Source organism: Physcomitrium patens, chromosome 23, assembly GCF_059467195.1.
Source record: "Physcomitrium patens ecotype Gransden chromosome 23, ASM5946719v1, whole genome shotgun sequence".
NCBI lineage: Eukaryota > Viridiplantae > Streptophyta > Bryopsida > Funariales > Funariaceae > Physcomitrium > Physcomitrium patens.
In genome coordinates, this window is record NC_143432.1 from 5,804,818 (window position 1) to 5,819,451 (window position 14,634).

The 14,634-nt window shown below is 33.8% G+C and overlaps 2 protein-coding genes across 2 annotated transcripts; one reads left to right on the forward strand and one right to left on the reverse strand.

The window, feature by feature from the left end:
- Nucleotides 1–240: 240 nt before the first annotated feature.
- Nucleotides 241–2,328, reverse strand: LOC112275571 (1,4-dihydroxy-2-naphthoyl-CoA thioesterase 1). Its single transcript, XM_024506044.3, has 3 exons — nt 1,748–2,328; nt 761–952; nt 241–582 (listed from the first exon to the last, which is right to left on the reverse strand). Exons 1-3 carry the CDS (start codon nt 1,913–1,915, stop codon nt 373–375), a joined length of 570 nt encoding a protein of 189 aa, XP_024361812.1. The 5' UTR covers nt 1,916–2,328; the 3' UTR covers nt 241–372.
- A 2,048-nt stretch (nt 2,329–4,376) lies between these two features.
- LOC112276248 (cysteine desulfurase 1, chloroplastic) lies at nt 4,377–8,070 on the forward strand. The gene is made up of 10 exons (XM_024507382.3): nt 4,377–4,726; nt 5,021–5,154; nt 5,321–5,480; nt 5,680–5,866; nt 6,047–6,192; nt 6,345–6,417; nt 6,612–6,675; nt 6,806–6,905; nt 7,160–7,321; nt 7,594–8,070. The coding sequence occupies exons 1-10, from the start codon at nt 4,463–4,465 to the stop codon at nt 7,765–7,767; spliced, it is 1,464 nt and encodes a 487-aa protein (XP_024363150.1). The 5' UTR covers nt 4,377–4,462; the 3' UTR covers nt 7,768–8,070.
- The last annotated feature ends 6,564 nt before the right edge of the window (nt 8,071–14,634 follow it).

The following is a 14,634-nucleotide window of genomic DNA, read 5'->3' on the forward strand; positions in this document are numbered from 1 at the left end:
TCGATCAAGGAGTCTCATTCATCCAGGTACCTCCTGATTAGTCTCCAGCATGGACTGCCTCCGATATTTTCATTATGTTTGAGAATAAAATTTCAGTACCACATAAGCACCGATGAAGCAAAAGCTACTTTCTTCGTGCCCGTGATTTTAGTGATAAGATTACTTATTGGCACATCAGTATTCAGCCAATTAAACAAATCAATCATCTGGTGTGGAATAATTAAGACTTCACATTGAATGTTGATCCAATTGTAAGGCCACAAAGGCGGATGTATTACTCAATCAGCGACATGGTCCTAATGAAATAGTTCTATAAAACGCTTGATTCTATTAGCTGCTGCAGATGCCGCTGCGAAGTGCACCTTCGGTTTGCTACAGCTTGGACACAACTTGGGGTGCCAACTCTACATTGTTCTTCCGGGCAATAGCGATGAGCTTTTCATTACCTGGTCTCGCTTTCTCTGGATCGGGCAACCCTATAATGAGACTCAGACGGGCAACCGCAATGGTGGTGAATTCTTGCGCTTCGGTTGATGATGAGCCAGAGTTAGTTTTAGGAGTGCTGAAGCGGACGTCCCACACCTGCAACAAAGGTACACAACGCACACGCAGACGGTGATGCACGCAACAGTTGGTTAATGTGACTCATCTGCGGAGCTTCAATTGCTGGATGTAAATGTCAGGAAAGGGCCAGTGAAGTAAGAATAATTTAGAGAGTGCGCACATGGAATACTAACAGAAAGCGAGGACAGATATGTACCTGGACTCGTTTGCCTACTCGGAGAGGGACCGCCTTGGCAATGACCTCAGTACCAATCGGAGCAGATTGTAAATGGTTGACGGTCAGATCAATCCCTGCAACTCGAGCCCATTGAGACACAACTTGAGCTCCCAAGCTGCATAGGGTCTCTGATAGAAACGCTGTGACGCCACCATGGAGAACCCCAAATGGCTGCCCTTGCGATTAAGTATCCAATGGAAGAAGCTTAGTGTAAAGAGCAAAAAAAACAAGTGAATTTCTTCACATGAATAGACAACCACAAGAACTCTCATCTCTCTGGATGCAGCGACTGTTGAAAAACAGAAAAACAAAACACATTGCAACTACATGTCTGAACCTAGAAAAGAAAATCAGTCCATGGAAACATGTCAACGCAAAACTTTCAAGCTCGTTAACCCTAAGCTGCAAACACTTGGAAGTAAGCTACACGTGGGGTGCTACAAAACGATGGCAAGAGGGAGAAATCCAGGTTAGTTTGTATTAATATTCACTTCAATGCATATGGCATTCACATAGTGATGGATAAGCTAGAAGTGGTGGACAAGCTAGAAAACTGAATTTTGGGATTGCATCCACTATCTCCAAACTATGAGAATGCGATGCGAAGTGAGAAATTCTGCTTTTCAAAATTTGGACTGCCCTCAACGCAAGAACCCAGATCAACTAAGGACGTTCCCGATTCAGTAGCTTGTCTTGGCGTCGTTGCGAAGGATGAGAGTTCCTTCCTTGCGAATTGTAGACGAACTGTCCAGCTACTTGGAAAAATTTGTCACATTTCTACTGAAATCGGTGCACGATCATAGGCACGAGAGAGGAGGGCAACGCATCTCGTAGCTCCACAATGCAAATCTCTACACGTAGCCAAGACGAGCCCAATCTGACACGCAGGGATAGCAAAAAAAGAAAAAAAAAAAAAAAAAAAAAAAAAAAAAAAGGAAGAAGCGGAGGCATGGGCAGTTAACTCACTTGGGCCGTCTTGGGCTTGACAATGAAGCGCCCGCTCATCTCCGACGGAGACACCACATCCCACTGGAAATTAATATAGTTGAGAACATCGAACCCATCTCCGACTCCATCGAACGTGCTGCCGTCCCCCGCATTCGCACTCTGCGATTCTGCAGACGACCCTCCCATGACCAAACGCTCTGGGCAAAACTGCACTCAACTCCGCGCAACCCAATTCTGAAAATATCAACTCGGAACGAAATTCTAACCAAATTGCTCACGAATCGCGGTATCTCGACAAGTTCGGTGTGGGGACCATCGGGCCAACCACGGGTCTTCGAGACAGATCCTCACTCATTGCAACCGCCGCATCCTTCTACTTAGGTCGAAAACCAAGGGAATCGCACCAGCAGCACCGCTTTCGTGATGGCTCACTGCCAAAGATCTCGTTACAAATTATGGCAACAACGATCTCATGTTGTAGAAGACGATGTGGCGCTCCAGCAACAATTTTAGTATGATGACGTTGATTTTACAAGCCATTTACATCTTCAAGAAGTTGGAATCCAAAAAGCAAATACTGAATCTGTTCATCACCAAAAACTTAGATAAGTCTTTGCTTGCTCTATCAAATACTATTCCCATATACTTTAGTTATAATTGAAAAAACATACAAGTACATCTTAGTACTATAGCAACTTGTCAATGATCATTACAAATTATTAAAATATACAATAAAATAAAAAAACGTGTAGATGAATGAAAAAAAACTAAAAAACTAAAAAACTAAATAATTAAAAAAGACATATATTTTTAAAATAAAGATTATACTACAATAATTTTAAAATATAATAATTTTATTAGATTTGAAGGTGTTTCTATATTGTATGATTAAACTCTTCTTCTTTTTTTTCTTTTTTTTTTCTCTTCTTCTTCTTCTTGCAAAGACTAAACTCTTATCATTTTAACACCTATTGTTATCATAGAAAGCATAAGAATAAATAACTTTGAGCTCCCATTGGTGTTATTAGAATTCTTTTGAAAATTAAGAATAGATAATAGATTAATTTGGTTTAAGAAATAGCTACTTGATTTCAATAGATTTCATTCATTTTGAATTCTTCTTAAATTTTCTTCAAGAAAATACAATAATAAGCAACTTATACAACTTACAATATTAATACTTAACTTTATTTTATATTTTTAAGTATTCTTATAAAATTTAGAGGAACCAAAAAAATAAAAAAACAAAAACAAAAAAATATATATATGTATATATATATATATATATATTCTATTTGGGCGAGATTTTAAAAATGTAACAATACTTATAAAGTGCTTGAAAGAGTATATTACTAACATTTTACTTGAATACAAGTTCTATTATAATAAAATTAATCTTAAAAAATATACACAATCTTTGTTGTGACGCATTTAAAATTTACTGTAAAGTAAACTTGTAGCTTTGGTGTAAAAATTCAGTAAGCATATTGCAAAGAATTTTTATTACATTGAGATATTTTCAAATATTTTGCAATTAAAAATAAATAAATTACGATACAAATTATGATGACCTTAGAAACCATAAATAAGTAATTCCATTCTGCTATTTACATAATATAAAAACTTAGTTATTAGACAAAGAGATAATAAAGAAGCCTTCTTATTGGCCAAAAACATACATTGTCATTTTACGATGTAAAAATTTATGTTGCCCTTTCAAAATGCAGTTCTCCAACTATAATCTAGATGATTTATTCTTAAAATAGTAAATCTAAAACCACCACAACAAATGTAGTTTATTCTAAAATTTAATTAAATTAGCTATTTTAGCTATCAAAGTAAAATTCCCTTCTATATTTGAAATCTATGTAAAAAATCCATTTATACATTTTGTAGTTTTCTCCAAATATAATCAAGATCTTTTATCTAGAATATGATTGAATATGATTGAATAGAATATGATGAAGAATTTTTTATCCATATAATGAAGACAAAAGATCGAGTGTAAATTTAGTTTATTCCAAAATTATTTTAATTTAGCTATTTAAGTTGTTGCAATTAATAAGAACTACATTAGCCAATAACACTTAAAAAAAATGGTTCCATTTTTATGCATATATATATATATATATATCAATAAATATAAATAAATAAATATATATATATATATATATATATATTCTTGGTTGCTTTACAAGTGATTGATTTTTTACTTAACAACCACAAATTAAAATTTTACAACTTTTCATTGCCCAACAACACAAATTTCCACTATTTATACATAATTCTTCTATTTTTGTTGCATACAATGTAAGCATTCAAGAGACATGTCAAATACTTTACACAAAGTTCATACTAATCCTAATCACCACTTTCTTTAAATTCCCATAAAGCCTCATTGTTCAGGATTACGTGATGTGATTACCATGTCGCACCTACCCCACATTCTCAACCAAATTCATTCTCCGCAAATAAATCTTCATTCTTTGTAGAGTGGAATCATGTACGAAATAGCTACGTCGTATCTTCGATCCATCAACGTCAGCTTGGGTGTCGCAATCCGACTCACACGTAGGCACCTCAAAATCTCCCCCATGGCGTTGAAATAAGATCTTCTCTGGAAAATTCGCAAGCCAAAGTAATCAGTTTATCTAGGATTTGCCCTCCCAGAGCCCCACAAGGTGTGGCGTGGGCGTGAATGCGAGGAGCTCTGTTGTCGCAATTTGGGCAGCTATGGCGTCGTCAGCTCAATTGGGGTTTCGCCGCACGCTGGTCCTGCATCAAGGTTTGGGCGCAGTGGAGAAGAGCGGCCTGGCCTCGTGCGCTGGAGTTAGTTTCGGCAAGCGATTTGCGCCAGTGACGCTCAATTGCCGGAGAATTGGAGGCCGGTTTGCGGGAGCGGGTGTGGTGAAGTCTGTCGTTTCGGTGGAGAATTACATCACCGAGGCATCGTCTCTCGGTGAGATCACGAAAGGAGATTTCCCTATACTCGACCAGGTTTGTACTTGGCTTTTCTTTTGTTGGTGTGGGATAGAGGTGATTTGCTTTGTCGTGTGGAGGGTGGGAATTGATGGTTAGGACACTGGAGTGCGGAGAGTGGCGGTGTGTTTGGTGGTTTTCGTGGATGTGATTAGTGATGGCAGAATTCGTATAGTTCAGCTGGCATGTTGGCTTGTGCTGCATTGATTGAATTGTTGAAGGAGGTAGTTCGATGTGCTCGATGAGCCAATATGCGACCAGGTCATCTTCGCATTTATTACGAGGCTCATGTGTCGTGGTTTCGCGTCGCAGGAAGTGAACGGTTACAAGTTGGTTTACCTTGATAATGCCGCCACATCTCAAAAACCTGCGTCTGTTCTTAAGGCTCTGCGGGATTACTACGAGGGCTACAACGCAAATGTGCATCGTGGAATCCACGCTTTGAGGTGTTTTTCGTTTTCAGACTTTTCCATTATTGCCTGCGTCTAACTTGTCTTGTTGCCGTACTCGCCAAGTTGGATTTCAAGTGTTTGTTTTACAAATTTAGCCACTACCAGAGTACACGTGTAGTAGCAATTCGTCCATTCGATGTTGTAACAGCCTGGAATGTAGTGCGAAGGCTACGGATGAATACGAATTGGCAAGGAAAAAGGTAGCGGACTTCATCAACGCGCCCAGCGATCGTGAGATCGTCTTCACTCGCAATGCCAGTGAGGCCATCAACCTTGTCGCATACACGTGGGGCCTCACCAACCTCAAGGAAGGTGATGAGGTAGGCCGTGTCTGGACGTGTTTATTTTTTTAGAAATGTGTCTTATTCGGAGTATTCTTGTCGACGGGCGGTTGATTGTTAGAGGCAGTGGCAGAGTCAGCTTGATCCCAAGCCTCAAAGTTTTAAAAATTCGTTAGTAGGGTTTATGGTTGAGAAGTACGACTTCAACTGGGGTACTGGTCGATATGACCATGCGCAGGTTGTTTTGAGCGTGGCTGAGCACCACAGCAACATCGTACCTTGGCAGCTCGTAGCGCAGAAAACCGGGGCGAAGTTGAGATTTGTGGAATTAACACCTGAAGAAACTCTAGATCTGGAGCAGCTCAAAGGCTTTTTAAATGAACGTACCAAGCTGGTTACAACATTTCATGTCTCTAATGTGTTAGGTATGTACTGTACTTGTAAGACAAAAAGGACTTTTTGAATATCTCTAGAATCCGAGTCAGAGTGTTTGGTTTTTTCTTTTTAGCTAGTGGACTCAGCAATAACGTATGTATCCTATCCAAAGATCGCCTGTTCCTTACAAGTGTCACATGTATTGAATGCCTTCTTCTGCTTGGTGACAGGTTGTGTGAATCCCATTGCGGACATTGTGCAATGGTCACATGCTGTGGGTGCGAAGGTTCTGGTAGACGCATGCCAAAGCGTGCCGCACATGCCTGTGGATGTGCAGGGCTTGGGTGGCGACTTTTTAGTTGCATCATCTCACAAGGTTGTAACATGATTTTTTGATATCAAATTCAATAGTTGGGAATCTTGTATTTATGTTAATGTGCATTTCTGGGTAAGGATCTTATGTTCATTCTTGCTTTTATTTCCAAATGCATACTCATGTTTTTTAGGTCCTATTTGCCAATTTTGCAGATGTGCGGACCCACGGGCATGGGATTTCTATGGGGGACAACAGAAATTCTTGAGTCAATGCCACCATTCCTAGGTAAGGATTTTGCTACCTTTTTCAGATCCTGCGGCATCTGAATTGAATAGGGCCTCATCTCCTTTGAGGGTCTTTCCCCTCAAACTTGGGATTTGATATTATTTTTATGCTCGAATATTTGTATATGGCGTTACATGACCAATATTTTATTTTCTTATTTGCATCCACATGATCATATTGGGTTATTCTTGCAGGAGGAGGAGAGATGATCGTTGATGTTTTTCTAGATCGATCTACTTACGCTAGCCCACCTTCACGGTAAGTAATGTGCACTCACATAGTTTGTTGTCTTGGTGATAAGTGCTCATGGTCCCTTGGGTTATCTTCGGTGCTCATCGGTTAATTGGGAAGAACTGGCTGAGAACTAAGCTTTTGGAAATCTTCTCAGTTTTGAAGCTGGCACACCTGCAATTGGAGAAGCTATTGGGTTAGGGGCAGCATTGGACTACTTGAACAAGATTGGAATGGATCGTGTACACAAATACGAGGTTCTGTTCTGCTTTTCTACACTTAATACTACCTATGTTGTCGCTTTCAGTTGGGCTTAGTATACTATACGTTGCAACGAAATTTCTAAGGCTTGTTAGATAGCAGTCATTGCTTAATCACTAAAAATAGAATCGTTTGTTTTGAGAAGTGGAAACTTGTACATTTTCTCAAGTCAGGACGTCTTGGAAGTACCATCTTTGGAGAGCTGCCAATTAGAAGGCTATGTTTTAAATTATGTCATTCTGTCTTGCAGATGGAACTGTCAAAATATTTGTACGACAGTCTATCAAAAGTCCCAGGCGTAAGGATCTATGGTCCTCCAGTAGGCCCTAATGGTGAAAACCGTGCATCTTTGTGTGCATTTAATGTGGAGGGTATTCACGCTACGGATCTATCAACGTTCCTAGATCAACAGGTGCACTACTTTCCAGTTCGCTTCTTTCCTTAGCTCTATAACTTGCTTCATTTTATTAGCTATGCCCCCATTATTCAAGGTATCTTCGATTTGACAACGGTTTGACGATTGGTCAGGATTCAAAATAAAAAAATTATAACTATTCTAGTTTAGTTATAATTTTCCATGTTTTGTGCCCCAGCAAGCTTAGAATGTCGTAATTGATACCAGTTTCTCATCTGCAAGAAACTCACTTCCATGAAACGAAACTTACTGTGGCAATTGAATTACAGCACGGGATTGCTGTGCGATCTGGTCACCACTGCACGCAACCTCTGCATCGGCATCTGGGCATCAATGCCAGTGCTCGAGCAAGCTTGTATTTCTACAACACCACCGATGAGGTTGACACATTTATCAAGGGCTTACAGGACACGATTGATTTTTTCACTGCATTTAACGGATGAGATCAGGGTAGTTAGCAACAGAATTTTGCAGAAACTTATTCAGAACGAGGATATTTTTACGGACTTGACATGTAAGTTGATGTAACATACATGAAATACACGACAGTAGAGTTTTTTTTTGTTTTATTTTTATGATTATTATTATTATTATTATTACTTTTTATAGTTTCTTTGTTTCAGGTTGCAGGTCACTGTTATTTCCCTTAGCTTAGAGCATCCTAGTTTTTTGTATGCAGTTTGAAGCATATAAATTGGATTTGTTTAAACTTGGCATTTCCTTAATCATACGTTTTTTTAATGTTATATTGATTTACACGCTTTGGTTAATTAAAACATCATTCGGAAGCATTGCATAATACGTCGATGTGCTAGTGAAGTCAACTTTTGTGATCTATTTATTCATTCCAATCATAGCACTTTCAATATATACAAAAAGATATCCTTTAATTATGTTAGTGCATATTTTTTAGTTTCATATTTGATTTAATGATTTATATGATTAGAAATAGAAAAGAATTATTTAAAATGTTAAATTTGTCATATTTGTTCTGTGATTCTACTAAATAAGCATAATAAATATTCATTATATGTGGTAGAATTTTTACATACTAATGTGTTTGATTATTATTTGACTAGGCAAAAGAATTTAGTCTTGGAAAACCATATTTTCTATGCACAAGTTTGATAATTCACATTTTGATTCGATGCACAAAATTTTATTCATAATTATGAAAGTTACTTTGTGTCACTATCTATACGTTAAGGTTGCTCAAAGAGACAAGTGGTGGATTTCATTCATCGCATAGATCCTTCTTGGTTTTCATTGCTTAAGGAGATAAATAGCCAAGACAAATAGTGGTTCTCATTTGTTGCATGGAATGGTCTTTGATTTCATCAAAAAAAATTTACGTTCTTTGGAGTTTACAACATGTGTTCATTAAGTAGAGGTTTTTGTTTTGGCCTTGATCGGGCTTTCAATGTATTGTTGTGTAGTCAAAGACATCTTTTTACATAGCACAATAGCTTCAAGTTTTGCAACAATTTACATAGCGGATTCCAATTCATTGGATTTTGATTTTCATTGGATTTTGATTTTCATTGGATTCTAATACTATGATCAACTATGTTGTGATCACCTCTATTGTGCTTCTCTAGTTGCATGAATGCAGATGTGGCAACAGACTAAAAAATTATCTAAAAAAATACTTCATTTGGTGCACATAGATGCTTTGCAACTTGGTGAGACCTTGATTTTGTAATCACAACTAGGTAGTTTTGTGGTTGTGTATTTGACCTCCAATAGGATTAAGGTACAATATATCCAAGATTCAATCTAAGGGACGCCTCATGGAGCACCTTCTTTGTGCCTCTGATCTTTTTTATTTTTGTGTCCATTTTTATTGGTTTTTATTATTTTCTTTTATTGTGTTTTAAAAAAGTGTTTATAGGAGTGTCTACTTCTATGGTGCATTGTTAATGCTATATATAAATCTCATATAGTACTTTTGGAGCTTTCAAAAGCTTCATAGTCCTTCTTCGACCTCCTCATTTGGTTTTTGTAGACATCTCTATTTTTCTATTATTATCAACTTGTATTGTTCATAGAAGCCTCACTCCTTCTTTTTCGTATCTTCTATTATTTTACATCAATCTAACATATATTATTCTATTCTTCTTTTATTCTCTGATAAATAAATTTTGATCATTTGTGATGCCTTTTGTATATAGAGCAGATTGGTTAGTACCAAATATTGACGTTGAACTTACAACAATCCTTAGATATGTGTTGAAAGTTTGTACTTGGATTTTTTGGAATATCAATTAATATTGGATAACTTAGTCAAGTCAAAATGTCTTATCTATTTTCTTTTAAATTGATTTTGTGGTTCTTCTTAGTACATATGAATTCTACTAATGAATTTTAGAATTTAGCTTATTCTTGAACAGACATATCTTGCATAGTCCTATTTGGATTTTGCAGAATACCTTCTTGAAATATGCTCATTATGAAATTTTAGCTAAATCCGTGAAGCATATCATCATCCTAAATGTTACAATGGTAGCAAGTCTTTTTTTCACAACCTATTCATTTATTTAAAACATTTTATTTTTAATTTCTTTATGATGAGGTAAATTTCTTGAAATTAAATATATGATTAAGGACACCATATCGATTAGATAAAGAACATTTATACTAGATAGAACTATCATAGATATACATATTTATTCTAATATTTACCTATATGATTAAGTAAAATTAGATAAAAGTAGATTTATTTTATAATATTTTCTAAAGAAACTTTTTAGAAACTTCATAGATGTTGCTTTGACTTTACATATATTTGTAGTTGATTGGTAGGCTAGAAACTAAATCAACAAGTTAACCATGTATTTGTAGCTTATTGAATAAACTAATTATATGGTGTACATATAAAAACTTGTCTTGCAAGTTTATGTGTCTTGCAAAGTCAACACATTTTAGAAGTCTTATAGGACATTGTTACATAGATTCTAATTAAAAGTATATATAGAGGCAAGAGTGAAGCCTTCTTTACTCTTATCAATGCCTTTTTTGTCTTTAGTCTTATTTCAAGTCTTTCTAGTTTTCTTATCTTTGGCAATAGCCATTCTAATTTAATACTATATCATCTTTGAGTGATTTTATAGTCTTTTTTGAGTGATACAAGAGTGTATTGGCCTTTTATTTCTTAGAGGTTCATGTCCTTAACAATTTGAGAAGAATGCTAATTCATTATTCTTCTTTTGTTTTAGAAGTGAATTAATAATCCTACTTCTATTGTTGTATTTTAAAGATTGCAGATTATCCTTCTTTCAACAAATTGTTAAAATTTCTAATATGAATTTTTTCCTTAAAGAGAGAAGATTATCTCTCTTTCAACATTAAAGGTTGTGGATTATCTTCCTCTAATTTGACTTGTCAATTTGTTAAATTACTTGAAATGGAAGGAAAAATTATGGATGTTTTACTTGACAAAAGTAAGAATAGATTTGCAACTATTGCAAATCTTTATGAACTTGTCAACATTCTTCAAGTGGAAATTTCATTCATGATAAGCGTCAACCACAAAAATACTAATCTTATGCCTATGGAAGAAGTTCATAGTTTGTATCTAGAAATTTTATAGTTCATGAAAGCAAATAAATTGATCTCAGAACTAAATCTAAAAAGTTTTGCTTCTACAAATATAACAGAGACAAGGATTAATATGCTTAAGAATTTTGATGGAATAAGTTCAAAATTTTGAAGATCTTTACAACAAGTCAAGCTTTATCTAAGATTGCAGTCCTTCCAATATCCTAATAGATTTACTCAAATTGGATTCATAGGTGTACTTCTATCTAAAAGTAATCTCTTTTAGTTTGCACCTTTGATATAAAAGAATTCATAAGTCCTTCATGATTTGAATTCATTCCTAAAAGTGTTTATGGCCACATTTAGAGAAAGTAATCAAAAAAGAGCAATAGAGACTAAGTTCTTATCTTTATGATAAAGATCACAATCAGCTACTATATATATTGCAAAATTCCAAAACCTTGCTTGCGACGTAGACTGGGATAAAAAATTCCTTATCAATCAATTTTGATATGAATTGAAGAAAAATGTCAAAGATTTGTTATTGATAATATCAAAAACAAAATTTTTTGAACAATTTATTACTCAAGCTATTGCATGCAACCATTGATTATTTGTCCTTATGATTATTCCATTGAACTTCAAGAATGAACTTAACCACCATTTGGACCAATCTATAGCCTATTACAAAATGAAATGGCTATACTCAAAGAATACATTAATGAGAATTTGGCTAAGAACTTTATGTATCATTCTAAATCTCTAGCCAAGACTCTTATCTTATTTGTAAAGAAAAAAAAAACAAATCTCTACAGGTGTATATACACTATCAAGGATTCAACATAGAGGGTACCTATTTTTGATGTGTGTGCACTATTAAGGACTCACCATCAAAAATAAGTACCATCTATCTTTGATTTTAAGACTTCTTGATCAACTAAATTAAGTAAAAATCTATACGAAAATAGATTTAAAAGAGCATATAATTTGGTATGTATTAAAAAAGAAAATATATAGAAAAATGTAGTTCAAACCAGGTTTGGACATTTCAAATATAATATCATGTCTTTTGGAGTCACAAATATATCAGTTGCTTTTTAGCATCTAATGAATGATGTCTTTTGTGAGTTTCTTAATAATTTTATTTTTTGTTATTTAGATGATATCTTGATCTATTCTAAGAATACAAAAGAGTGTGAATTTTATATTCATTGTGTATTACAAAAACTAAGAAATATAAGAATATTTGCAAAGATGAAAAAATCTATATTTCACACTACTTAAGTTGACTTTCTAGAATACATCATTTTAAACAATAGTCTTATGATCTATCTTAAGGTCCAAATTATCATAGATTGGAAGATTTTAAAAATAGTTAAAGATGTCCAATATTATTTGAGATTTGTCAATTATTATTAGATCTTCATCAAGAACTTTCTTCAAGTTGTGGCTCTTATTATACGCTTGATATGTAAAGACAAACTTGAATAGAATAAAGAAGTTGAACCATCTTTTGAAGCCTTGAAAACAACATTTATTTCTATACCAAACTTATACTTTATCGACTTTTTGAAGCCGTTCTTCATAAAAATAGATACATGAGACTTTGATATATGTCTTATTTTGTCACAAATCGGAGCAGATGACAAGCTATATCTAATAGTTTTTCATTCTAGAAAATTTTCAGCAGCCAAGATTAACTATGAGATCTACAACAAAGAACTTCTTGCAATTGTGGATTCATTTAAAGAATGACATCATTATTTAGAAGGCGCTTTTAGTCTAGTCATTATATATACGGATCATAAGAATCTTGATTATTTTATATCAATATGTATTTTAAATTGTTGCCAAGCTTGTTGGAGCATGTCTTTATCAAGATTTGATTTCAAGATCACTTATTCATCCAAGAAACAACAAGATTTATCAAACGTCCTTTCAAGATGTTTTTTTCTTGCACAAAAAGAAGAAAATGCAACTTTTGATTAAAAAAGAATGATTCTCTTGAATTTAAAAATTTTTAATCTTTGAGCAATAAAATCAATATTAATTATTGATTCAATCTTTGTCAAAAAAATTCAATTAGGTGTGTCCTCTAATCTTCTTATTCATAATATCAAGAATAACTTTTTTAAGTCTTATGATATTTCTAAGTTTGAAATCAAGAATAATCTACTTTATTTTGAAGAATGATTATATATTTCAAAAAATAAGGCACAATGATGTGTTCTTCAAGCTTGTTATAACTTTCTAACAATCAGACATTTTGGATACAATAAGACTTTGAAGCAAATATTGAGAGATTTTTGATAGCTTCAAATATAAAAAGTAATTAAAGACTTTTTACAATCATGTGATATTTATTTAAGATCAAAAACTCCTCATGATCGATCTTATATACTTCTTCAACCATTATCTATTTAAAACAACCATGGTCTTTTATTACTATAGATTTTATTATAGATCTTTCAATCTTAAGTTTATGTGATTCTATATTCATGATAGTAGATTGTTTTATCAAGATGGCATATTTTGTATCATATACAAAATCTATCACAAGTGAAGAAATGGCTAAGCTTTTTCTTGATAATATTAATCACTATCATGAATTCTCCATAGATATTATATTGAATAGGAGGACTCAATTTGTATCAAGATTTTGAAGACTTTTCAAAAGTTTATAATCTGAAAATAAAAGATTTAGCAAATTTTTTATTAATACTATATGTAACAATAAAGGTACACTTAAATAAAGCTCAAAAACAACAAAAGTTTAATGGAGATGTCTATTGTAAGGAACAACCATAATTCAATGTGAATGAGAGAGTAGGCTACTTTGTCACAATATTAAGACTACTTGTCCTTATGACAAGTTGGACTATTGTAGGCTTAGACCTTTTTCTATTTTTAAAGAAATCAATCATGTTGCTTATTGATCACATCTATCAAAATTTATGAAGATCCATCGTATATTTTACGTATCTCTTCTTGAGCTATATAAGACAATGAATATTTTGGAAAGAAGACAAATACCACCTCTTCCTATAGAAGTAGATAATAATGAAGAATTTGAGGTGGAAGAAGTCTTAGATTTAAATTGGTACCAAAATAGATTAATATATCTTATTCATTGATATAAATATCATATTAGTAAATGCACATGAGAGCCAGCAAAGAATCTTACAAATCCATCAAAGATAGTTGAAGCTTTTCATTGGCAACATCCATCAAAATCAAGATGAAGAATTATAAAATATATGAAAGATGATGACCACTCTTCATGGAATGCATGCCTAAAAAAGGAGAGTAATATCACAAACATACATATTTACTTTAATATTTATCTATATGATTAAATAGAAATAGATAAAAGTAGATGTATTTCATGATATCTTTTAGAAGAGCTTTGTAGAAGCTATATAGATACTTCTTTGACTTTACATATGTTTATAATTGATTGATAGACTAAAAATTTGGTAAAGAAGTTAATTATATTTGATAGCTTATAAAACAAGCTAATTATATGGTGCACATGTAAAAAACTTGCCTTGCAAGTTAAGATACATGTCTTTCAAAATCAACACGTTTTGGAGGTCTTATGGAATATCGCCACGTATTTCCTAATTAAGAATATATATAGAGGCAAGAGTGAAGACTTCTTCACTCTTATCAATGCCTTTCTAATTATTAGTCTTATTTCAAGACTTTTTAGTCTTCTTGTCTTTAGCAATAGCCATTCTAATTTAATATTATATTATCTTTAAATAATTTTA

Excerpts from the sequence above, each read along its gene's own strand:
- LOC112275571 (XM_024506044.3), bottom strand. The coding sequence starts at position 1,915 with ATGGGAGGGTCGTCTGCAGAATCGCAGAGTGCGAATGCGGGGGACGGC. Across the intron at positions 953-1,747 it reads TCAAGCCCAAGACGGCCCAA|CCATTTGGGGTTCTCCATGG; the intron begins GTGAGTTAACTG and ends TCGCAAGGGCAG. Across the intron at positions 583-760 it reads GAGTAGGCAAACGAGTCCAG|GTGTGGGACGTCCGCTTCAG; the intron begins GTACATATCTGT and ends CCTTTGTTGCAG.
- LOC112276248 (XM_024507382.3), top strand. The coding sequence starts at position 4,463 with ATGGCGTCGTCAGCTCAATTGGGGTTTCGCCGCACGCTGGTCCTGCAT. Across the intron at positions 5,155-5,320 it reads CGTGGAATCCACGCTTTGAG|TGCGAAGGCTACGGATGAAT; the intron begins GTGTTTTTCGTT and ends CCTGGAATGTAG. Across the intron at positions 6,676-6,805 it reads TACGCTAGCCCACCTTCACG|TTTTGAAGCTGGCACACCTG; the intron begins GTAAGTAATGTG and ends AAATCTTCTCAG.